General features: G+C 44.3%; 1 protein-coding gene across 1 annotated transcript in view; it reads left to right on the top strand.

The window, feature by feature from the left end:
• The first annotated feature begins 1,043 nt into the window (after nt 1-1,043).
• Nucleotides 1,044-25,931, top strand: part of RRAGD (Ras related GTP binding D) — a 41,748-nt gene continuing 16,860 nt past the window's right edge. The window contains exons 1-4 of the mRNA XM_025444525.3: nt 1,044-1,386; nt 18,386-18,681; nt 24,252-24,451; nt 25,537-25,651. Coding sequence (XP_025300310.1) covers nt 1,251-1,386; nt 18,386-18,681; nt 24,252-24,451; nt 25,537-25,651 — 747 coding nt within the window. The 5' untranslated portion in view covers nt 1,044-1,250. The remainder of the gene's footprint in view (nt 1,387-18,385; nt 18,682-24,251; nt 24,452-25,536; nt 25,652-25,931) is intronic.

Here is a 25,931-nt window from a genome sequence, read left to right as displayed (position 1 = left end):
GAAAGGGTGGGTACAGTCTGTCCTGTGATAAAAAGCTTGTGGAGAAACGCAGGTTTTAGTTTCACCCCCACATTGTTGCTCTTCCTATGTGAGACTTGCCCCCCTCACCCCCCCACCCCAAGGCTTGAAACATTCTGAGATGTGGGATCCCAGTCTACGAAACAATGAGACAGTTGTGGGGATCACGAATAACCTCTAAACATGTTGTACACCTGCAACCTTTTCCAAAATGCTGCAGAGGAATTACTATTCAGTCTAGGCAGCCACGAGGCACTTTCCTTTTTGAAGAAACATTTACATCTGGGTAGGCCTGATTTTTTTTTTTTTTTTTAATATTCTTGGTGGGAAGCACTTTGAACCATAAACGCACACTGCAAGGCAATTGCCATGGAGACTGAGCCTCTGCAGTGCATTGCTCTGGAGTTCTCTGCCCGGGGGAGCCTCAGCATCCATGCAGCGTCCTAGGCACGCTGCTCTGGGTGGGGGCCCGGGCGCAGCAGCGGTGTTGGGGTCGGGGAGAGGCAAGAGGCAGCCTCGGGACCGGAACCCTCTCCAAGGCTGACAGTGGAGCAGGCCACGCACCCTGGGGAAGGAGGTCGGGTGCGTGAGTTGGAGGTGTGGGGGGGAGGGGGAGACGTTCCGGGTTGGGCAGGCCCCCGGCTCGCCGGCCTGGGCGGGTACCACGTGCAGGAGGCGCGCGTGGGGGCCCCTGGCGCGCAGCCGCGGTGGGTGACTGCGCAGCGGCCCGGAGCCCGCGGCCCGGGGCGTGTGCGCCGCGAGCTCCCGCTTAGGTGGAGAGTGCGCGCCGCCCTGCCCCCCGCGCCCGCCCCGGCCTGCGCGCGCCGCCTCGGCCCGGGGCCCCGCGGAGCGCAGCCGGAGCCCGGGAAAGCGCGCGCGCGCCCGCGTGTGTGTGCGTGTGTGTGTGTGTGTGTGTGTGTGTGAGTGACAGTGTGTGTCAGGTGACTCGGGTCACGCAGTCTCTCTCTCGCTCCTCGGGGAGGAACTGCCGCGCTCCGGCCGACTCCTCCGCCGGCGGGCGGGGCGGGGCGGGGGGCTCCGGGCGCGGTGGGAACCGCGAGCCCCGGACCTGGACGCCGACCGCCGCGGGGGGCGCGCGGCCCTGCCTCCGCGGGCTCCCGCCAACCTCCAGACAAAACCCCGATTGAGAGAGAGGTTGCGAGCGGCGGGGAAGGAGGCTTGGCCCCCGCCAGGGACCCCCGCCGCCCCCGGGCCGGCCGGCCGTGGGAGCGATGAGCCAGGTGCTGGGGAAGCCGCAGCCGGAGGACGAGGACGACGACGAGGAGGATGAGCTGGTGGGGCTGGCGGACTACGGCGACGGGCCCGACTCCTCGGACGCCGACCCGGACAGCGGGGCGGAGGAGGGAGGTGAGCGCGGGGCCCCCCGCCCGGCCCCCGCCCGGCCCCCCGCCCCGCGCGCCCTCGGCCCGCGCCCGCCCCTGCCCCTGCCCCCTGTGTCTTCCAGCCCCCCGGCCGGCCGGGCGCGCGGGCCACCGACTTGGAGGGGACCCCGGAGAGCGGAGGTGGGGGTGGGGGCGGGGGCGGGGCGGGGCGCCCGAGGAGCGACCGGGGGCTGCAAAATGGGGGATCCCGGGTGCAGGCGGCGGAGGGTGGCCCCGGACCCGCGGAGAGAGCGGGGGGCGGGGGGAGCGCAGGGGCACGAGGAACGCGCCCTCTCCGGCCCCTTCCACGGCTGGTCCCTCCTCCACCCTCACCCCGACCTCTCCGCAGGGTCTGGGGGTTGGGAATGGGAGGGGACCGCCCGGCGCGCCCTGGGACCTCTCCCTGGATGCTGCTGTCGAAGCCTGGTCAGATGTCGTGGCTAAAAAAGGCAGCCGGCGGCGGCGTGACTGGCAGGGTCGTAGGCAGCTGCGGGTGTCAGTCTTAGCCCGGGTGGCCGCGGGAGGGGTCCCCGGGCTGCCCGGGTCTGCAGCGTGGGGGGCACCCGTGGAGCCGCGGGGGGATGCGCGCAGGTGGGGGGGGGGGAGTCGCCGAGCGGCCGCGGGCTCCCCGGCATCCAGGCAAATAGAGTTGTTAGGACACCTTATCTCTGCTCGGTGTCACCACCTGGGCATGGCAGCGCTTGCCCCAGAGCGAGCGAGGGGCGGGGAACTGCGTTGCCATCCAGAGGCAAACTCTGTTTCCTGTTTAAGAAGTGGGATTTAGCAATTGTTCAGCCTGGGGGTGGGGGTGGTGGTGGGGGTGGGGGGGTCCTGTATTTAAATTCTTGAGGCCTAAGAAAGTTGAGAGTTTTTTGGGATTCCAGAAAGGTTCATCTTTTTTTGTTGTTGTTGTTGTTGGCCTCCAAAGCAAGGGGGAAAGGTCTTTTATTGTAAGGTCACTTGAGAAGGTCAATAGAATGAGGCTGTTAAACACAACATTTAGATGAAAGCTGTGTGCTTGCTAAAGAAGGAACTAACTTCTCAACATTTCACTTTGAAGAAATTGTGGGAGGGGTAAAACTACCTTTGTGATTTGGAAGAACTTTTGTTGAAAACGCGTTGAACTTAAAAATTCCTATACAAAGCCTCTCTGCGGAGGATGCTTCCCATGATTTAAATACGCCAGCTGCTACTTTCAATTAATCAGAAAGGGAAGAAAGTTTAAAAAAAAAAAAAGTTAACTAAATCTTGAGCCTGATAGATGAGAAAGAAGCTTTTTAAGTCACACTTTTTCATAGTGTCCTGTCTCCACAGAGGATTTGTGCTAATTCTCCATTTGCTTAAATTGGTGTGTGCACCTGTGTGCTTCTCTCTTCTGCACTCCCCATAATTGGTCCCACAGTTGAGCACGTGGCCACGTTTTTGTAGATAAAGGCTTTCAACCCTTTTGTTGGAGTCTCTGGGGCTACCTTTGGTAATTAAATTGTTCAGTCGCTTTGTATTATTCAAATTGCTTTCCTTAGCTCCTTCTAGATTCTTAGAAGACTCCAGAGATTCAGAATGGGGATGTGTTTGGAAGATATTTGAAATGGTAGACACACAATAGGGTGCATGTGTGATATTCTTTTAAAAAAAGAAAAAGAAGAGACTATATCTGGGAAGAAAAGCCCTGTAATTTGAGAATTGTTCTGGGGACCTGAGATGTTCCATGGAAAGTAAAGGACCTGCTTATTCTGCAGCTCTTTTAGGGGGCACTTTTCAAATTTGACTTGAGGACTTGAAATTGAAATGAAAGTAAAGCTTTGCCTGAGGGGTGGGATTTCCTGAACAAAGGGCTTCCCCAGAGCCTGGTCTTGAATGCTCCCCACTGCTCCTAACCTAAAGGCAAACTCGTCTGTAACTGATGCTTTTCATTACTTCAGTAATGAAATCATCCCTCGTGAGTTCTTGGGATCAACCTGGAATCTTGCTTTTGCATTGAGTGTATTTATGTGGTAAGAGGAGCGACAAATGATTATTTGTTCCTGCAGACATTACTGAAGCTGGGCCAGCTGTAGGTAGGTGGTCTGGTCTCAGAAGCCTTCCTCTATTATCTCAGATTCCTGTTTTTTCCATGTATCCCTGGCTTTGATTTTGGGGTTTAGGCCTGAATGCAGAGTCTCTTATCAGAGCATTCACTTTCTAGAGTGGCAGATAGGCTCCTCAGTCAGCAGTTCTAGCGACAACTGTCGTGTCATGCCAACTGATATGGTCCTGGGAAGTTGAGACGAGGGTGGAGGCTAGGAGTTGTGACTTTGATTCCTGGGACCTCAGGTGCCGCAAAAGGGTCATCTCAATTTCTAATGGGCCCTGGGCATATACTGCATTAGAATCCTGTGTTATTTTTGGTAAAATTTACATTTACCTGCTCTCAAAAGTGAGAAATGGAATGTGGAGGGGAAGGGACTTTTTTTTTTACTCTGAGGAAAGGTGGGTATGGTACATTTTGAAGCATGAACAAAGTATTTCTCTAATGAACTCCCTTCTCCCTTTACCGTCCTAATGGACTTGATTTAATGCCTTTGCTTCGTGGAGACCTGGGGCTTTTTCCGTGAGGTTCAGAAATGTACTTTGGCAGGTGGGATGCAGACCTGACTAGCATCACCAGGTCAGTTGCAAAGGAGTTTGTCAGGAACTGTGCAAAAAAAAAAAAAAAAAAAAAAGGTAGATTGAAAGTGGATAGTGTAAATTTCATTTCCCTTAGCCTTAGAAGGAACCTCTGAGCTTATTTTTAAACTGAGGGACTTGTAAGTTTTACCACAATGTGCAGAATTTGAAAACTTAGTGCAACTAAGGTGAAACTTAAATTGCGCTTCTCTGGCTTGCACTCCAAATTTTATTTATGAATAGTAGGAGTGTTCTCGGGCACTGCAGCTCTGTTAAGGACAGACTTGGGCACCTCTCCACCCCTCTTTGAATATAGTTAATCAGAGATAAGGTGAGTTTCACCTTCAACCTCCTCACTCCAGATAAAACTCCAGTGAGTGGAGGCAATAAATAAGCCATTAAAAACAATTGCAGCAAATATAATGATTGTTTTTAGACACATGGAGTTTAAATCTTTAGTAAATTATTGTGCCTTAAAAACTGCAATCACAAGGAAAGCAATTAAAAGATCATAATCAGAAAGTGAAATTGTTTTTTTCCCCAAAGTTCCTCCCGATTTTTAGAGGGAAACTTGGCTAAGACAGCTGCTCATCATCCACAGTCCAGTTAAGGTGCGGTCCTGTTTCCATAGTAGCCTGTGAACTCTCTTAGGGTCTGAGGAAGTGACAGTTTAGGTGGTTACTGGAGGCACGAAAAATTGACTGTCAGCGGGTGATACTTCCGTGATGGGTGTAAATGCAGTGAAACTACCAGTTTGCATCTATTAATCATGAGTGTCAGCTTTTTTTTTTTCTTAAAGTAATTTAAAATTATTAGTGAATTCATCCTCTCATTGTTCCCTGAGAGTAAGTAGAGATAGATCATCCTTCTTCTGATAGTGAGACTTGGCTCAGAGGTGCCAGGACTTTTCTGCAGCCACAACATAAGGTAAACCTGAGCAAGGTTTAGGAGAGGGTCAAGTTCATGGAAATGCAAATCCCTTTCCTTGTAATTCTCCCTTGTCCAAAAAAAGAGTTGGGTTGACTACAGCCCTGGCTATGCCTAATCTCCTGGGTTTCCCTCTGGCCCTGGAAATCCAAGGATACAGAAGAGTCAGATGAAATATAGAACAGTAAAAATGATGTGACCAAAGTCACACCTTAGGCACGATGCTTGTTTATTTTTTTTAAGATTTTATTTATTTATCCATTAGAGACACATGGGGGGGGGGGGGTGGGTGGGCAGAAACATGGGCAGAGGGAGAAGCAGGCCCCATGCAGGCAGCCCGATGCGGGACTCCATCCCCGGACTCCAGGATCACACCCTGGGCCGAAGGCAGGCGCCAAACTGCTGAGCCACCCAGGGATCCCCACGATGCTTGTTTAAATACATGTAATATGTGAGTAGGGAAGGGGGAGAGAGGGAGCAGGAGAGAGAAAGAGGGTCTTAATCAGACTCCACACAGAGCCCAGCATAGGGGTTGATCTCCTGACCCTGAGATCACAACCTGAGTGAAAACCAAGGGTTGAACTCTCAACCAGCTGCACCACCCGGGCACCTTAGGAGCATATTTTTATATTAGATATTTTGCAAACATGTTTTAGTGATTCAGGGTATCATAGAATCTTGATTCTATACTTTTTTTTTTAAGATTTTATTTATTTATTCATGAGAGACACACAGAGAGCTGCAGAGTCACAGGCAGAGGGAGAAGCAGGCTCCATGCAGGCAGGTCTCATGCCCTGGGCCAAAGGCAGGCACTTAACCCCTGAGCCACCCAGGCATCCTTGATTCTATACGTTGATCAGAAATCTCTCCCATTTTTGTTTTGGAACAGTTATAGGGTAGTCTGATGGGATTTTAAAAAAGGCAGAAGCTAAGTTCTAGAGTTCTGGATAAGGGCAGTAGCTCTGAGTTTGAAAGATCATCTTTGTTGATCCCCAGTTGACTATATGTCTCCCTGTTTACCATCTGCTTTAATCAGTCCCTTGGCCCCCATAGCTGTTGTGGGTGGCACAATTTCACTTCATACCACAGCCACTTTCCTGCTTATTTTTCTTACTTCTCTACCTCTGTTACTGTTCCTTACCTTTTTTTTTTTTTTTTTTTTTTTTTAATTTTTCTGTTCCTCCTCTTCTGTGAAAGCTTTCAAGCTGTCTTGTAACAATGGCTTTCCCTGGTGCTGTGACACTCAAGCAAATGGGTTTTTCACTCCTGTCCTAAATAGTTCAGGATGCTGTCGACTTTCTCCTCTTGGAGACCTCTGGGGCAGACACCAGCTCAGTTTCTCAGTGCACAAGTAGGGGACCATAGAAAACCAACCTAGATCACTGTCAAAGTGATTGTTAAAAAAAGTTCACATGAACACTTTGCATTTTTTCAGGGACATTAGTAAATCAGAACACATTCGAAATGTTACTGAATATATATGTTAAGGAAATATTCATATATGGAATTGTTTTTAGTGACCTGTCAGTGTGATGGGAAAGGATTTCATAGAGAGAGATTTGGTCTTCACGTATAAATAAAAATCACCTTCAAAATCTTTGATACTTTTGAAAATATATGTTGTTTGCATTTAATTCTTACTAAGTAGCTGATCAAATAGTCTTTATGATTTTTGCATATTCTTTTATTAATGGTATTATCATTCATATTTAATTCCCACTTATGATATAATTTCTCCCTGAGCTCCTGGGCCTTTTTTTTTTTTTAATTAAGTAGGCTCTACACTCAATCTCAGGCCTCATGACCCTGAGATCAAGAGTGGCATGCTTCACCAACTGAACCAGTCAGGTACCCCTGAGCTCCTGGGGTCTTGAATGTATAAGTAGTTCTATTTATCAGAAATGTAAAGGACCACAGATAATATTGCAAATAGAAACAAACCAGGGATCCCTGGGTGGTGCAGCAGTTTGGTGCCTGCCTTTGGCCCAGGGCGCGATCCTCCTGGAGACCCGGGATTGAATCCCACGTCGGGCTCCCGGTGCATGGAGCCTGCTTCTCCCTCTGCCTATGTCTCTGCCTCTCTCTCTCTCTCTCTCTCTCTCTCTCTCTCTCTCTCTCTCTGTGACTATCATAAATAAATAAAAATTAAAAAAAAAAAAAGAAACAAACCAGAGGCCTCTTCCTAAAAGCATAAATAAATAGAAACTTAAGCCTTTCTGTGGTGACACAACAGAATACTAATAGCAAAGAAATTCTGACTTTCCCTTAAGGCCGTGTGAGTCTCTCACTGTAGCCACATTCCACAAAAAGACCTCTCATTACCTAGGCTTCGGCTGGGGAAAGAAAGAGAGAGAGAGAGAAAGAAAGAAGGAAGGAAGGAAGGAAGGAAGGAAGGAAGGAAGGAAGGAAGGAAGGAAGGAAGGGAGGGAAGGAAAGGAAGGAAGGTGGGGTGCACGTGTATATACAGACTCATGGGCCAGGGGCCATGTATGGGGTCACACAGCTGGTACATGGCAGAGCTGGGACTTGGACCCCAGTTTGTCACCATCCAGTACTATTTAAACCATTCCGCTTACCATCACTCTGCCATCATATTATCCTAACTTTTCATTAACTGTTTAGTTTTCCCATTTTGGACTTGTTTAAAGGTGTCACCTTTTGGAGAACATTCCTTAATTAGAATAGTTCTCGATTATATAGTATTTCAGAACTTATGAAGTACATTTTTTTTTTAGAGATTTTATTTACTTATTCATGAGAGACACAGAAAGAGAGAGGCAGAGACACAGGCAGGGGGAGAAGCAGGCTCCATGCAGGGAGCCCAACGTGGGACTCGATCCCAGGTCCCCAGGATCACACCCTGGGCTGAAGGCGGTGCTAAACCGCTGAGCCATCTGGGCTGCCCGATGAAGTACATTCCATATGATGTCTCATTCTCTCCTGAGAGACCGCTTGAGCTTAAGAAGGTAAGGCCAACCCTGGTCAGGCCTTTAGTTCCCATTTTCCTGATTCCTGGTTCTTTGCTGTGAACATTCCCATCCCACAGATCAGTCTGGTGTGGCCCCTAGGCAGCCATGTGCCATGCATCTTTCCCTTCCTTGTATATTTCTAAGGCCTATTGATTTTTGAAAGGGATTTGCCAGTTACTGATGAAGTAATTAACCTGCAGGTCCAGTTAGATGGCCCTTCCCCATAATACTGTTCCTTGAATGATTGAGTTTCCCTGGGATTTCCAGAAGTCTAGTTACAAAGCTAGGCTGTTTGGAAAATTTGGTCCTTGACAGGACCCAGTACAAGATAGATAAGCTATGTTCAGTGTCCCTGACCACAGTAGATAAACTACCTAAGCATAAAGATCATACTTTTGATACTCAGGTGCTGATCTGGGCCAATGTCAGATATCAAATTTCTTTTTAAAGCTTCAGTTAATTTAGCTTCAAACTCTGCTTTGTCACTTTCATTCATTTCATTTCATTATCCCACCCAGCGGACATCTATGGAGTGTTTACTGTAGGAAGCACTGAGGCCTCAGTTTTTGCATCTGTAAAGGATGTATGTTATCAATTTGAGGATTAGAGGTGACCCTACATGCTATGCAGGTGGTCAGTAAATGATAACTGCTGGGCGATAAGAGGTTGGAGCAGGTTGGTTTGAGCTGTTTCATGCTGGCCAGAGCTAAAACCTGTCAAAAATGCCTTCACCCTCAGACAACAAAATTAGGGGAAAACCAGGAGTTGAGGCATGGACTTCCTCAGCAACCTACATTCCCTCTTCAAACCTGTCTGTGACCTCATGTTCTTCCCAGGCCCTGGATCCTTCTCTCACCTGAGCTGCAGGTGGACAAACACCCCACACTCCACAACTTCAAATACCCATTCAGCCCCTTTCACTTTGGCATCTTTGTGAACGGGCTCTTGTTAGCATGGTCTGCCAGCTTGGAAACTTGGGGCTTCTTTCTCCCTCATCATCTGCGTCCAGGGAATCACTAAATACTATTGAGTTGATTTGGACTACTCACAAATCCATTTCTTCTGACCATTTCCATGGCCTGTGCCTTATTAGTCCTTTCATTTCTCATTTGTGTTCTAGAATAACTGAATTGCTGTCAGGGGAGGAAAAGCTTTTCCTTTACTCTTTTAGGTTCTGAATTGGGAGCCTGCAAATTAAACTGACAAAAGATGGATTAACAAGAGAAAACCAGATTTAATTATGTACTAATGCATGAGAGTTCACAGAAAATGCAACTTACCAGGTGTTTAGAGGGGTGCCTGGCTGGCTGAGTCGGAAAAGCATGCGACTCTTGATCTCATGTTGGCAGTAGAGATTATTTAAATAAATAAACTTAAAAAAAGTGTTTAGAATTCTGGCTTTTTTTAAAAAAAAAGTATTTATTTATTCATGAGAGACACAGAAAAAGAGAGGCAGAGACACAGGCAGAGGGAGAAGCAGTCTCCATGCAGGGAGGTGATGTGGGACTCGATCCCGGGACTCCAGGATCATGCCCTGAGCTGAAGGCAAAGGCTCAACTGCTGAGCCACCCAGGCGTTCCAGAATTCTGGCTTTATTACTATCCTAATAGAGGATGGGGAGGGGCAGAGGGGCAGTTCTGGGATAATGAATGACTTCTTGGAAGGGAGTTGGGGAAAGGGCATTTATGGAAAAAACAAGTGACTTTTTGGAAAGATAAATGGGCGCACAAGAGAACAGCTGGGAGATAGGATAGTTTGGGAACCATGTCTGTTTGAGTGTGATGCCAACTTCTGTCTCAATTTCAGTCTTCACCAAAAGATTAGAGCTGCTTCTGGGAAGGAGATTTATGGCAAGTGAGTTCTTTTGCTTCTACTTTAGGCAAATAAGGGATTTCAGGGACTTCAATATCTTTCACTCAGTATAATTTTCATGCCACAGTGGCTTACTCTAGACCCCTTCCCTGTCTCCATACTGACCCCCTCTAGGAGATCTGTTTCTGGAGTGAACTTCTTGAAGTGTGAAAATGAACATGTTAGTTTCCCCTAAAATTCTTAGTGATTTCTTCATGACTTTTTTTTTAAGATTTATTTATTTAATCATGAGAGACAGAGAGAGAGAGAGAGAGGCAGAGACATAAGCAGAAGGAGAAGCAGGCTCCCAGTGCAGGGAGCCCAGTGCAGAGCTTGATCCTGGATCCTGGGATCACACCCTGAGCTGAAGGCATATACTCAACCACTGAGCCACCCAGGCGTCCCTCTTCATGGCTTTCAAAGTAAAATCCGAACTTCCTGGCATCTCATTCATAGGGTGACAGAGTCAACAAAATATTTTTGACTGTGGTCTGCAGTAAAAAATATGTTTGTATTGTGAACTAGCACTACATATGTCTAGGTAGACTTGAAAGAGTTTTGCTAGCAGTTTGTACTCTTATGCATGATGTACTCTGGTATTTCCCAGTCCCTTCTGTTTTCTTTGTTGCAGTTTTTGTTTGCTATGGAGGTAACAGGCTCCTCTATCAACTGATACTTCTTGGACTCAAGCCACATGCTTTGTGATTTACCTATCTATATGTGGGACAGACAATAAACAAGTAAACAGACAAGAAGACAAAAGTGTAAAGTAAAAAGATAGTTTTGTATAGTGACAAGCACTAATTTTTAAAAAGATTTATTGATTTATTTGAAAGAGAGTGAGAAGGAGGAGGGGCAGAGGGAGAGCATCTCACATGCACTCCTTGCTCAGTGAAGGGCCCAGATGCGGGGCTCGATCTCAGGACTCTGAGATCATGACCCTGAGATTATGACCTGAGCCAAAATAAAGAATTGGTGGCTTAACCAACTGAGCCACTCAGGAGCCGCTAGTAATAAGTACTATTCCGAAGACACAGGGTGATGGGGTCTGATTGAGCTAGAGGAGGTAAAGTTGCTGCTGGGCTGCATGGGAAGAAAGCTAAGGGAAGCCTGTCAGGTGGAGGGAGGAGCAGGTCCAGACCCAGAGGTGAGGAACCAGAAGGTCAGTGTGGTTACAGGATAGGGAACTAGTGGGGATGAGAGGGTAGCCTCTGTAGGGCCTTCTGGGGAAAGAAAGTGTTTGGATTTTATTCAAAATGCTGTGGGAAGGAAGTCACTGGCTAGTGTGCAGCCTTTTCTTGCCTTTAAACTACATTTCTTCAACCCCAGGGAAGGTAGAATCTCTTCCTGGCACGACCTTTCCCCTCGTTCATCTCTTTCACACCTCCTTTTCTTTAAGACTCAGACATTTTTCTCCAGGGAGCCCTCTCTCTGAGCCCGTACACCTCGATAGCAGTGCATTGTAATTGTCAGTTTTTCTTGTCTATTTTCTCCTCTAATCACTAAGGAATGAATCTTTCTTTGTGTCTGCAGCCCCTGGCTCAGCCCGGTCTAACACTTGGCAGAGGATCAGGGAACCTTTATGAAACTGAACAAACTGCCCTCTGGTAGATTTCACCTCTCCCGGCAACTTCCTCCAGCACCCGCTGACACTTCTAAAGGGCCCTCCCTGGATGCCATCTCCAGTCCCAAATCCTGTGGTTCCTTTCTGATCTTTTCTTTTTTTTTCTTTTTAAAGTGTTAGTCCTTTTATTGCAGCTCTCATTCTTCATTCTCTTCCTTTCACCTTGCTCAGGATGTTCTTGAACGAGTGGTGATGCACAGGGTAAGTTTAGTGGAGAGAGCCAGCTGGCCAGGAGGCTGGGTGCTGCATTTCCTGACGTACATTCCCTGCTATCACTCCCAGAGTGGGATGAGAGTCTCTGAAAAACCCCACAAGGTTTCAGAAGCGTGAGGGGAGGTGGGAGAGGATTAGAGGAGAGATTTAAAAATATATATATACACATGATCTGTATCAGACCCTAGAGGCCCATCGTGTTTGAGAGTAATGGCAAATCAATTTTTAAAAAATTTTGTTTAGGGACGCCTAAACAAAAGCGGTTGAGTGGCTGCCTTTGCCTCAGGGCGTGATCCCGGAGTCCCACATCAGGCTTCCTGCATGGAGCCTGCTTCTCCCTCTGCCTATGTCTCTGCCTCTCTCTCTTTCTCATTCTGTCTCTCATGAATAAATAAATTCTTTGAAAAAAAATATTTAAAAATAAATAAAAATTTTATTTATTTTCTAAAGTAATCTGTGTGCCCAAGGTGAGGCTCAAACTCATGACCCCAAGATCAAGAGTCATATGCTTTACTGACTGAGCCAGCCAGGCACCCCAAAGGAGGGACTTTTGTCAGTAGTCCTCTGATATAAGAAACCTCTTCTGGTCAATAGCAGTGGTTAACAAAGTGCTTTTGAGTGTGGTTCACATAACAAATAACATTTATATTGTGAATCAACACTATGTATGTCTAAGTAAATCTAAAAGAGTTTTGCTAGTGGTATGTACTCTTACTATGCATGATGTACTCTGGTATTTCCTAGTCTCTTCTGTTTTCTTTGTTGCAGTTTTTGTTGAATGCCATCTGGTTGTTGGCTAAGGCCCTAGGTGGGGACTCCACCACATACCAGCCCTGTGACCTTGGGCATGTTCCTTCTCCCAGATTCCTCAGGTGCAAAACAGACTTGTACCTCCTCATTGCTGGGGGGGTGGGGGATAGAGATCATGTTGAGGAGGAGGGGGTAAAAGTTTAAGAAATGCCTAGCAAGGTACCTGGCACATGTCCATACCTGCTAAATGTAAAATGTATCTGCATGGGTCTGAGGGGTCTCCACAGAGTTGATGGTACCCTCGCTGATCTGGCTCACCATTGCCCAGCAGTTTACCGTTGGTGGCCTGTGCCTGAATTTGGCAGGGAGAAGGAAATACTTCCAACCACGTGTGTATGTTGTAGCAGCATGTGCATCTCACTTCCCAGCCAGTCTGTGTATATACATAACGTGCAAATACACCACCTTCTCTCTACACAGTGGCCTCCATCACCTCCCACTCTCCCAGGAGGAGGAATTCTGTCCTCCAAGGCACCAGCATGGATGGTCATGCTGCAGAGACGCTTGCAGACCTTAAGGAAGATAAAATCTACACTGACATCCAGCAGTATAAATTGGGAAGAAATAAAGACATGTATAAACACTTAAATATTTTTGTGCTTGTACATAATTTAACATGAGCTTTTGCTTTCTTTGATTGGATTGTTGCGCAATCCAATATCTATTGGATTGTTGATGCTGTGTTGCGCAGCAGAAACAGAATGCATAGATTTTGGATGGGCTAGCCCTCGGTTTGAATGTTACTTAACCTTCCTGAGCCTGAAATTTCTTTACCTATGAGATGGATGTAACACTATGTATTCCTGAAAGAGTTGAATAGGATGGGGTGTGGAGAGTGCCTAGCACAGTACCTGGCATAGGAAGGTACTTTCATACATGGCTGCTGAGTTTTCGTTGCACACATACTTCCCTGTTCTACAAAAGGCATTCTACCTTCACCTACATTTGGGCTCCACTCAGAGAGCCTCCTTCTCCCCACACCCATCATCCCCATCCAAACCCTGTGCTGCTTTGTCTGCATTCATAACTCTTGTAATGTGCTGAGTTCCTTCCTACTGCCCATGGGCATTTCTCCCCTACTCTTTGCATTGATCTAACACTGTTTGCGAGGTGATAATAGAATAACTATAGCTCTTGAGGTTTCCATTTTTGTCCTTGAGGATACATTTTTAAACATTTTTTCTTAGGTTTTCTTTTTTAACTTTTATTTTATTTTTATTTACTTTCTAACTTTTTTTTTTTTTAAAGATTTTCTTTATTCATGAGAGAGACAGAGAGAGAAACAGAGAGAGGCATAGACACAGGCAGAGGGAGAAGCAGGCTCCATGCAGGAAGCCCGACGTGGGACTCGATCCTGAGTCTCCAGGATCACACCCTGGGCCGAAGGCAGGCGCCAAACCGCTGAGCCACCCGGGCTGCCCACTTTCTAATTTTTTAAAAGTAATCTCTGCACTCAACATGGGCCTTGAACTCAAAACCCCAAGATTAAGAGTCTATGCTTTACCGACTGGGCCAGCCAGGTGCCCCAGAGAATACATTTCTTAAAACAGCTGTATTGAGGGGGCGCTTGGGTGGCTCAGTTGGTTAAGCAACCAACTCTTGGTTTCGGCTCAGGTCATGATCTCAGGGTCGTAGGCTTGAGCCCTATATCAGGCTCCATGCTCAGTGGGGTCTGCTTGAGGATTTCTCTCCTTCTCCCTCTGCCCCTCTCTTACGCTCTCTCTTTCTCTCTTTCTAAATAAATCTTTTTTTAAAAATCTCTGTTGGGCAGCCCAGGTGGCTCAGCGGTTTAGTGCCGCCTTCAGCCCAGGGCGTGATCCTGGGTATCCAGGATTGAGTCCTGGTTTGGGCTCCTTGCATGGAGCCTGCTTCTCCCTCTACCTGTGTCTCTGCCCCCGCCCCCGTGTGTGTGTGTGTGTGTGTGTGTGTGTGTGTGTGTGTGTGTGTCATGAATAAATGGGTAAAATCTTTAAAAAAATAAAAAAGCTCTATTGAGGTATATTTGACATAAAATTAAGTACATCTATTTGATAAGTTTTGACGTAAGTGTACACCTATGAAACCGTAACCAAGGATGTATCCATCACCCCCAAAAGTTTTCTTATACCCCTTCGAGGTCTCTCCCTCTGACCCCTTCTCACTACCTCTTCCATTTCCCAGGCAACTCCTGATCTGCTAGTTGTCATTGTAGATGAGTTTACAGTTTTTAGAACTTTACGTAAATGAAATCACAGAGTGTGATTTTTTTTCAACTGGCTTTCACTCAGCATAATTATTTTGATATTCATCCAAGTCATATGTATCAACAATTTCTTTTTATTGCTGAGATGCACCACAATTTGTTTATCCATTCACCTGTTGATAAACATTTGGGTTGTTAACAGTCTTTGACTATTACAAATAAAATTGCTCTGAGCCATTGTGTACAAGTATGGATATATACTTTGATTACTTTTAGGTAAATATATAGCTGTGGAGTAGCTGGGGTAATATATGTTTGACTTCTCAAGAAATCATCAGACTGTTTTCTAAAATGGTTGTACCATTTTACATTTCCACTAGCAGTGTATGAGAGTTCTAGTACCTCTACATCCTCCTCAATACTTGTTACTGCCTGTGTTCTTAATTTTAGCCATGTTAGCGAGTGAGCAATAGCATCTCATTATGGTTTTGATTTATATTCCTTGATGACTAATGATGTGCTGAGCATCTTTTTATGTACAAATTTACCTTCCATAAGTCTTCTTCGGTGCATTATTTGTTCAAGTCTTTTGCTTCCCCATCTTTCTGAAAATAGAGTTTTGTTTTCTTATTAGTAAGTTTTTAGAGTTCCTTACATATTCCAGCTACAAATTCTTTATCAGATATATGATTTACAAATATTTTCTTCTAATCTGTGGCTTGCCTTTTTTTTATTATTTTAATGGTGTCATTTGTAGAGCAGAAGATTTTATTTTAATTAAGTCCAATTTATCAATATTGGGGGGAGGGTGTTATATCTAAAAGATCTTTGTTTAACCCAAAGTCATAAATATTTTCTTCTAGAAGTTGGATAGTTTGAGACTTAAAATTAGGTCTATGATCTATTTTGAGTTAATTTTTGTATATGGTGTGAGATGTGGATTGAAATTCCTTTTTTTTAACATATGAATATTCATTTGTTTTAGCACCATTTGGTGAAAATGACTACCCTGTCTCCATGGAGTTGGCTTTAATCTTTGTCAAAACTCAGTTGTCCTGGTATATGTGGGTTTATGTCCGGATTCTTTATTATATTCCAATGATTTGTTTCTCTGTCTTTTTGCCCATACCACATCGTCTAGACTGGATTTTGAGTAGCTCCAAGATAACCATGTTTTGCATATCTTTTTGTCCAACTGACTTACTACTTTCAGTACATTAACCAGTGTATTTATTTATTATTTTATTTTTATTTTTTTAAGATTTTATTTTATTTATTAGTGAGAGACAGAGAGGCAGAGACATAGGCAGAGGGAGGAGAAGCAGGCTCCATGCAGGAGCCCGATGTGGGACTTGATCCTGGGATCACATCCTGAGCTGAAGGCAGATGCTCAACCACTGAGCCACCCAGGCATCCCAATATATTTATTGTATTGAAAAAAACAGAAACCTTACAACAACCACTTAATGAGAAAGTGTTGAGTTGAAATCGCAATTTAAAGAATATCTAAGGGCAGCCCTGGTGGTGCAGTGGTTTGGTGCCGCCTGCAGCCTGGGGTGTGATCCTGGAGACCTGGGATCGAGTTCCACATCGGGCTCCCTGTGTGGAGCCTGCTTCTCCCTCTGCCTGTCTCTCTGCCTGTCTCTCTCTGTGTGTCTATGAATAAATAAATAAAATCTTTTAAAAAAATAAAATAAAGAATATTTAATATCTTGAAATATTTCTGTATCTGTCAGAACTCTCTCTACATTAAACATTTTCTTAAAAACTAATTTTAATTATATAAATATAAATGTGTTTCCTTTCTATAATTAAAGCCACAGGGTGCCTGGCTGCTTCAGTCGAAGCAGCATGCAATTCTTGATCTTAAGAGTTATGAGTTGGAGCTCCATGTTGGGTGTAGAGATTACTAAAAAAAAAAATTAAAGCCCAAACCCCTTTGATGATTCCCCCAAATCTTTTTTTTTTTTAAGATTTTATTTTATTTTTATTTTATTTATTTATTCATGAGAAATACAGAGAGAGAAGCAGAGACACAGGCAGCGAAGCAGGCTTCACGCAGGGAGCCTGATGCAGGACTCAATCCTGGGTCTCCAGGATCACGTCCTGGGCCAAAGGCAAGCGCCAAACTGCTGAGCCACCTGGGCGTCCCTCCCCCCAAATCTTTCACTCATGCACTTTTTGTTTGCTGTGCATCCGTCTGGACCCTTTTCTAATGTATTTTATCAAGTATTTATATTTTCTGTTGGTTTGAGATAATTATAATTATAATTATTCCTGATGTCACTTTAACCATTATCTCATACTTTCTAGCATTGTATCCCTTTGTACTACATTCTGAGAAGATTTGATGTTCTAGTTCACTATTGCCCTCTTTATCTTTATTCTACTTTTCAATCCTTATATCTAACCCCCACCCCATACACACAATTATATTTTTATTTCTAACATCTCTAAGGCCATTTTTCATGGTTGCTCTTTTTTTTTAGTTTTTTTTTTTTAAATTTATGATAGTCACACAGAGAGAGAGGCAGAGACACAGGCAGAGAGAGAAGCAGGCTCCATGCACCGGGAGCCCAACGTGGGATTCGATCCCGGGTCTCCAGGATCGCGCCCTGGGCAAAAGGCAGGCGCCAAACCGCTGCGCCACCCAGGGATCCCTTCATGGTTGCTCTTATTCTGAAACTCTCTGTTCTTGTTTTATGGGTACCACATTTTCTCTGAATATTTTATTTTTTTTATTTTTTTTGAATATTTTAATTATACTTAACTTGGAAGTTTACTGTGACTCCTGTATGAACAAAAAAGAAATTCAAGTACATTGGACATATATTTTCATTTCTTTGAATATATTCCTAGGAGTGGAATTGCTGAGTCATATGGTGACTCAGTGTTTAACCTTCTAAGAAACTGCCAAACTGTTGAAAGCACATCATTCTCACCAGTAGTGGATGAGGGTTCTAATTACTCTATAGCCTCACCAACACTTGTTTATTACTTGTCTTTTTTATTATACTCATTCTGGTGGGTGTGAAGTGGCATCTTATTGTGGTTTTCATTGGTTTTTTTTTTTTTTTTTTTTTTTTTTTTTGATGGCTAATGATGTAGAGCTTTGTTTCATGTGCTTACTGGCCATTTTTGTATCTTCTTTGGGGAACTGCCTTTGCCCGTTTTTTTTTTTATTAGGTTGTCTTTATTATTGCATTGTAAGAGTTCTTTATATATCTGGAGACTAGTCCCTTATCACATATGTGATTTGCAGGTGTTTTCTTCCAATTTGTGGGTTGTCTTGGCTTTCTTGATAGTGTCTTTTGAAGCACCAACGTTTTAAACTTTTGTGAAGTCCAAAATTGTTTGAGTCATAACTCAAATGAACAAGCATCTCTTTAGGGCAGAGAGACACTCTGATGATCTAGACAAAGAAGACGTTGCTTTGGAATGCTGAGACTGGATTTTTCCCGTCATGGTCTGCTCCAGGAAAGCTTTATATTCTTCACACCAGCTTCACTGCTTGTGATGTGAAGTTGTACAGGTTTTCTGGCCCTCTGGAATGGTGTGACAGATCGTGAAACAGTATTTTTCCGTGTTCTGAACTTACTCAGAGGCCCCTCAGTGAATGGGAGTGCTGTAGTTAGCAGTCTTTGTGTTTGGAAGATTAGCATTGACTGTGAATCATAAATCACATCTGAGGTGGAAGTGAAACTCCTCTAATTAACCACTGTGAAATCGATTCACTCTCATTCTTGTTTTGTGGTTTCTCCAGTTCTGGACTTCAGCGATCCCTTCAGCACTGAGGTGAAGCCAAGAATCCTGCTCATGGGCCTGAGGAGAAGTGGCAAGTCATCTATTCAGAAAGTTGTCTTTCACAAAATGTCTCCCAACGAAACACTGTTCTTGGAGAGCACAAACAAGATCTGCCGGGAAGATGTTTCCAATAGCTCCTTTGTTAATTTTCAGATTTGGGACTTCCCAGGACAGATTGACTTTTTTGATCCTACCTTTGACTATGAGATGATCTTCCGGGGAACAGGAGCACTGATATTTGTCATCGACTCCCAGGTGAAGTTCAGTATCGGGCTACAAGAGACTGCAGGCCCCATCTCCCCCTAAAGGCAGCCTCTCCCCTGTGTTCAAACCAGGTTCTTTGTGACTGGATTTGGTTTGGATTTTAGAATCAGGACTAGCCCTTTTTTTTTTACCAAACAAGTGTTTCTCAGTGGGGGTTCTGGGGGCTGCAAAGGGGAAAGGGCTTCCTCTGTGTAACCCTAACCAGAGAGCAGTGAGCACCCTTAGGGAGTTGTGTAGTCGCAGCAAATCATAGAAACTTCACAGATGGAGGGGGCTGCAATACAGACCAAGGACAGTAAATATGTGTCCCCTCCCCACCTGCCTGGATACTCTTGGCAGACATCTATAAAAGAGCATAGGTTCTTTGCAACAAAAATTTGTATATAAGTCTACATTTTATTTTATTTTTTAAAGATTTTATTTATATATTTATTCATGAAAGACACACAGAGAGAGGCAGAGACTTAGACAGAGGGAGAAGCAGGCTCCATGCAAGGAGTGGGACTCGATTCTAGGACCACAGGATCTACAGGATCTGAGCCAAAGGCAGGTGCTCAACCGCTGAGCCACCCAGGTGTCCCTAAGTCTCCATTTTAAATGTTGGCTCTTTCCTAGGAAGATAAAATTCTAAGTGTGAAGTTTTTCTTTTTTTGTTTAAGATTTATTTATTTGTTTATTCATGAGAGAGGCAGAGACCTAGACAGACGGAGAAGCAGGCTCCCTATGGGGGGCCCAATGTAGGACTTGATCCTGGAACCCCAGGATCATGCCCTGAGCTAAAGGTAGACGCTCAACTGCTGAGTCGCCCAGGCATCCTGAAGTTTTTTTCTTTAATTAAATTATTATAATTATTATTGGTACACAATTGATTAAACTATTATGTATTTTATGGATAATTATTATTTAGAAAAAGCTAATTTTCTTAAGTATATCTCTTAAGACGATGGATATTTTTCCACTTGATTCACGTATCTATGCTTGAATAAGACCAGATTTGGCATCAATTCTGTTTTTGATTGTGTAGATAAAAGTTCTGAGAAACTTTGTTCACATAAATAAGTAGATGGATACAGAGTGAGTTTTGTTATAGCATTCGCTCAATTATTTAAACGCTTTCCAAGTTATATCCTCTAAATTGCCCAGTTTACTATCACAAGGGATTGTTTCTAGTAGTTTATCAGTAGACATTCTGATTGAGCCTTCCTTTAGCTTTGCTGAAAGCAAAGACACGAGGATCCCTTGACTGGTGAAGAGCCTTATTATCCAGGTATTAGTTAGTTATTCCCTTTATTAGTGTTCAAACTAGTCTCCTGAATTGTCTCTTTGGTATTCTGGGCCTTCCTCCTGTAAAGTGAGAGCTGGCAGGGGCATCTCGGGCGTGCCAGTCTTAGGAAAGAGTACAAGGAACAGAATTGGGACAGTGATGCTCTTCAAACTCTCCCCATGTCCAGGCACTCTTAGAAAGTGTCCGGAAACATAAGCTCAGCCCCAAGGCTCTCCAAAGGGCTCTCTTTTATAGCTGTTGAGAATAAATGGCAGTAAGTCTTCAGGAATGCACTAAACCCTCTCTAAGTTCAGGGCATGGTATTTCCCTGAAACTGGACCTACAGTCAGACACATGGGCCGAGCATACCTGCCCCTTCCAGGAATGCCAATGGTGTTAGGGAGGAAGGGGTATGTAAACTGCTAGTAATAATGGTTCTGAGCCCACACTTGGAAAGCCATTCTCTGAGAAGACTGTTCATGCCCGAGAGCATCATAAATTCCTTCAGGGAACTAAGTGCCTGTTTAATATAATAATGAAATTTTCAACTAAGCCTTTTAGTTCCAAGTGGTTGCACCGTGGACTTCTAGTGTAGCTGTGGGAGTGTGGCCATATGGTAGGAGGGCCTTGCTCTTTCTTTTCTGGTGGTAGTGTGCTGGGGAGAGGCTTTTTTTTTTTTTTTTAAGATTTTATTTATTCATGAGAGACACAGAGAAAGAGAGAGAGAGGCAGAGACAGGCAGAGGGAGAAGCAGGCTCCATGCAGGGAGCCTGATGTGGGACTCGATCCCGCGACTCCAGGATCACGCCCTGGGCCGAAGGCAGACGCTTAACCGCTGAGCCATCCAGGGATCCCCTGGGGAAAGGCTTTAAAGTCCAGGGCCCGATCTATGAACAGCAAGCAGTGCCTCTCCTCCCCTGGGCCCATCCGGAAACGCATGCTGTAGACACCTGCAACAGGTCCTGGGCCTGCGGTCAGTTGCTGCTTTCTTGGCTGCCCCACTTGTACTGACCTGTTTTCTGGCCCTTCTGTGGCCTTGGCAGTAGCCCCTGCCTTCCTGCCTTGGTCTGCCAGCGCCATAAATCAGGGAGCTGGAGCGCGAAGAGCAGTCCAGGTTGTGTGCATGCGGTGGCGTGGGGGGCAAGCTCTTGGATATGTCCCACTCAGCTGTCTCTTCTAAGCTCCAGTTTTTCCCCTAAGTCACTCCACTGCTCTTTCTGTAGTTGTTGAACAAGGGAGCAGCAGTAGTAGCCCTCCCCGTGGGTAAGTGGATTCCAGCCAGATGACTCATCTTTTCAAGACAGTGGCTTAGTAAGTTTAGTAAGTACTTCAGTAGCCTGTCCATGCTTACGTAGCAATTTGCATTTATAGAATTCAAATGTCCAATGCAACTCTATCCTAGTTGTGGTTTTTTTTGTTCTTTGTTTTTTGTTTTTTGTTTTGTTTTGTTTTTATCCTAGGTGTTTGTAGTATGGCTATAATGTGGCTAAAATAGGTTCACGTGCCTATTTTTAAGTTGCAGCTGTAATTTGGTTTTAATTTTACCTGAACATGAAAAGTCGCCCTTCAGTTTGGGTTGGTAAATGTGTTTTCTTTCATTTTGCTTCTTGGTCCCCCATCCCCGCCCCAAGGGAGGGCAGAGAAAGGTATAAGAATGTTTGAGAAATCTGTCTTTTTAGGTTCCACTTTTAAAAAGTAGGAAAAACATTATTGAGAGCTATCATTTACTAAAAGGAAGGAATAATTCAATAAGTTGTTTTGGAGCCTAATACATACTTTTGTATTGGAAGCAGACTATAAAAACCATGTTTTGAGAAATTTATATACGATGTACTTACAAGCACCGAAAAGAAAAGCAAACCAGGGAGTCTTGGCAGGCACTTGAACGTCATTGCCTTTATTTTTAAACAGGGCTGTGTTGGTCTGACGCCTCATATTTTTATTTTTTTCCTTGTGAATTCCTCACAATCACAGGATTGCCAGATAAATATATCACCAGGGAGATAAATGTGTCCTCACAGTGTTGTAAAATAAAAGAGAATGAAAGTACCAAGAGCAGTTTCCTGTGAGCTAACTGCATGACACTGCCAGCCCCCCAGGCAGAGCCCAATATGTCCCACACCTCCAGGGCCACCCTTGGCCCCCTGAGGCTTTGGGAACCACAATGGAGTGTTGGCTTCATCTACATTGGTGATTGTGACCTGCCTGTAACTCCTAGATCTAATTATGGAACTAGGCAGTGCATTTTTTCCTGTATTTTTATTTGTTGTAGAAGACAGCAACAAACACAGTGGGAAAAATCATCCATGCTCCCTCTATTCTAATAAACCAAGTATTTCCTTTCAAATGTTATTTTTTTAAGATTAGTTACTTATTTATTCATGAGAGACACACAGAGAGAGGCCGAGACCTAGACAGAGGGAGAAGCAGGCTCCCTGAGGGAAGCTTGATGTGGGACTCCATCCGGGTACTCAGGGACCACACCCTGAGCCGAAGGCAGACGCCCAACCACTGAGCCACCCAGGCGCCCCTCCAATGTTATTTTTAGTCCTTGTAGGTATGTGCCACTTCATCACTTAGTTGGTAATCAGATCATCTTGTATGCCTGGCAAGGAAGTTAGAGTAGCAATTTCTAATCTTTTGAGCTTGTGATACTCTCTTGACATTGGCTAATTTTGCTTATAGACATGTCCCCTTAACTCCCCTGTTAAGTTAAAGACATAAACAATAACAAATTTTTAAGGTATAATTTACATACAATAAAATTCATTCATTTTGAGTGTGCAGTTCAGTGAGTTTGAGAAATGCATATACCTTGTAACCACTTCACAGTCAAGATATAGAATATTTCCACCACCCCAAAAGCTTCCTGTGTTGTCTTTTCTCAGACAGCCTCCCCCTAAATTTTGAGACAACGCAAATGAATTTTGTATGTTGTTTAAGGACATATGTAGTCACGCATAAAGAGATGATTGAGAAAAAAAAAAAAGAGATGATTGAGAATAAACACTAAACTCAGGATGGTGGATACCTCTGGAGGATGGAGGGTCGAGTGATGAGGTGGGTTGGGAAGATGGGGAGAGACACACAAGGGCTTTCTTTCTTTTTTTAAAAATAAATTTTATGTATTAATGTCTACACCCAATGTGGGGCTCAAACTCCCAATTTTGAGATCAAGAGTCTCATGCTCAGGGTGCCTGGCTGGCTCACTTGATAGAGCATGCAATTTTTGATCTCAGAGTTGTGAGTTTGAGGCCCATGTTGGGTGCACAGATTACTTAAAAAAGAGTTGCATAGTCCTCCAACTGAGGCAGCCAGGCACCCCTAGTGTTTGATTTCTTAAACAGGGAGATGCATATGTAGATGTTCATCATGTTACTATAAAAGTGTCATTTGTAGGAAGAGAAAAAATAGTATTGCATTGTTTGGGTTAGTTACTCTAGATCAAAGGTCAGCAAACTTTCTGTAGAGGGCTAGATGGTAACTATTTTAAGCTTTGCAGGCTGTCTGTTCCATCTCTGAGGAGTTTCCACAGAGGAATGCCACTCAGCTGTGCCGCTGTACCACAGAAGCAGCCACAGACAATATGTAAATAGATGAGTGTAGCTGTGTTCCAATAAAACTTTACTTAGGAACAACACACAATGGGCCCAGTTTGGCCCTCAGGCCATGGTTTGCTGACCTGTGCTCTAGATCAGTGGCCCTTACCTTTCCTCTTGGCTCCTTCTCCATTCTCCCAGTGACCCATATCGTGTTTCCATCTCTAACTATTCATCACAGTTCACCAAGGGACTCATACTCTGGGAAGGATAGATAGTGTCCCAGGGAAGGTCCTAGGTGGTATGGGGTCATTTTGAAGTCATAAAACTACAACGCTGATCTTAATGACTATCATCAAGCTCCATCACAACTGCCTACAGCTGTGTTTTGCTAGCCTTTCTTTTTCATCTCTTTGTTGATGCAACTTCAGTTTTCAAACTTGAATTTCATGAAACCAGCTTTTATTTGGGCTTTTGCAAAATATTTTGGAGGGTTGTACCCACGTGATTTCCAGATTAGAAGTGTATATGGAAGGGAAAAAAAGATAACTGCGAAATAAGGTGATGGATAAATTAACTTGATTGGGGGGATGATTTCATGATGTATATAATATATCAGAGCATCACATTGTACACCTTAAACACACACAGTGTTTATGTGTCCATCATACCTCAATAAGACTGGGGGAGAAGGAGTATATGTGGAAGGCAGCTCAGAAGGGTTTGGCCTCCCCTGACAAGTGTGTGTTTATTCCCAGGACGATTATATGGAAGCCTTGGCCAGGCTCCACCTCACCGTGACCAGGGCCTACAAAGTGAACACCGATATCAACTTCGAAGTGTTCATTCATAAAGTGGATGGTCTGTCAGATGACCACAAAATTGAAACCCAAAGAGATATTCACCAGAGGGCAAATGATGACCTGGCAGATGCTGGATTAGAAAAAATTCACCTCAGGTGAGAACAGGAGCCCTCTGGGATCGCAGTTAACAACAACAACAAAAAAAAAGCAGGTGTGAAGTCCAAAGTCACAATGAGTGGTTTGGTGTTCATCTGTTTACCCTATTTGTGCTGTATACATTGGGACAGTAGTTGGGAAAAGTAAGCTTTGCACGTGCTAATTCTGATTTTTGATGGGATATTTTTGTTTTTTTTAAATTTTATCTATTTATTCATGAGAGACAGAGAGAGAGAGGCAGAGGGAGAAGCAGGCTTCCTGCAGGGAACCCGATGTAGGACTCGATCCCGGGGCCCCAGGATCACACCCTGGGCCTAAGGCCAATGCTCAGTCGCTGAGCCAGCCAGGCATCCCTGTTTTTGTTTTTTAAACAAATGGTCACAGCATTCCCCACATATGAAAAACATAACATAAAACTTAAGGACATAATCCAGGAAGTTAATCACTGCTGAAGTTTACAATAAGTGATGAATACAGTAGTATTTATAGTCACAAGTAAAAGAGATCTCTGAAGAGGATTCAAATAGAAATACAGAGGAAAACCACTTCTCTGTCAGTTTTTAAAAAAGATTTTATTAAGTAATCTCTACACCCAGAGTGGGGCTTGAACTTACAACCCCAAGATCAAAAGTCGCATGCTCCACCGACTAAGCCAGCCAGGTGCCCCTCTATCAATTTTATTTATGGGGAGGTGTACACATCATTCAATTTACAAATCAGGAAATGGAAAAATAAGATGCTTCAATGCCAATAACATAGGCATTACTAACCCAAGAGGTGTGCATAAAGATGACCTGCTGTGGATTCTTTTGCAGAATGTAAGGAAGCTTGTATGGGCACACAGCACTGCAATTTTTAAGCTTTCCAGTCCAGCCAGTCAGCAGATGAGAATGGGCACAATCCTTGCTTTTTGGGAGTTGGAGGAATGGCTTGTTAAGACATGGTTCACTTTTTACCGAGGTCATATGGAACGTGTGCATAGGGACTGTAGACACAGGGAGCAGGGCACTGGTGTTGTGACAGCCTAAGCAATCTGTTCTCCAGTCAAAAGGAAAATGTGATGAAATACCGTTTTCTCTTTCAGCTTCTATTTGACAAGTATATATGATCATTCAATATTTGAAGCTTTTAGCAAAGTGGTTCAGAAACTGATTCCGCAGCTCCCCACCCTAGAGAATTTGCTAAACATCTTTATCTCAGTAAGTAAATAATATCATCCTGGTAGAACCATTTGCAGAATTTTAGAATAACATTGCAAGCGTGAAAACAGTCTTATTTCTGCTTGCTCTTATGGCACTGCAAGGTCACTGAAGGATTACTTTGGAAGAATGCTCCTATATACTGTTTTATGTTCTTTAAAATCTAACTCCCCAAACCATTCCTGTACTTTCCTGATATAATTAGAGTGTTTATTAAAGTTGTAGGCAGTCGTTCAATGTTGATAGAGCCCTATGAGATGTAGGAAGCAGTAAGGGTGGT

This window comes from Canis lupus, chromosome 12 (assembly GCF_003254725.2).
Source record: "Canis lupus dingo isolate Sandy chromosome 12, ASM325472v2, whole genome shotgun sequence".
In the NCBI taxonomy this organism is placed as follows: Eukaryota; Metazoa; Chordata; class Mammalia; order Carnivora; family Canidae; genus Canis; species Canis lupus.
The sequence above is the reverse complement of the archived record's forward strand: the minus strand, read 5'-3'. Positions and strand labels throughout refer to the sequence as shown.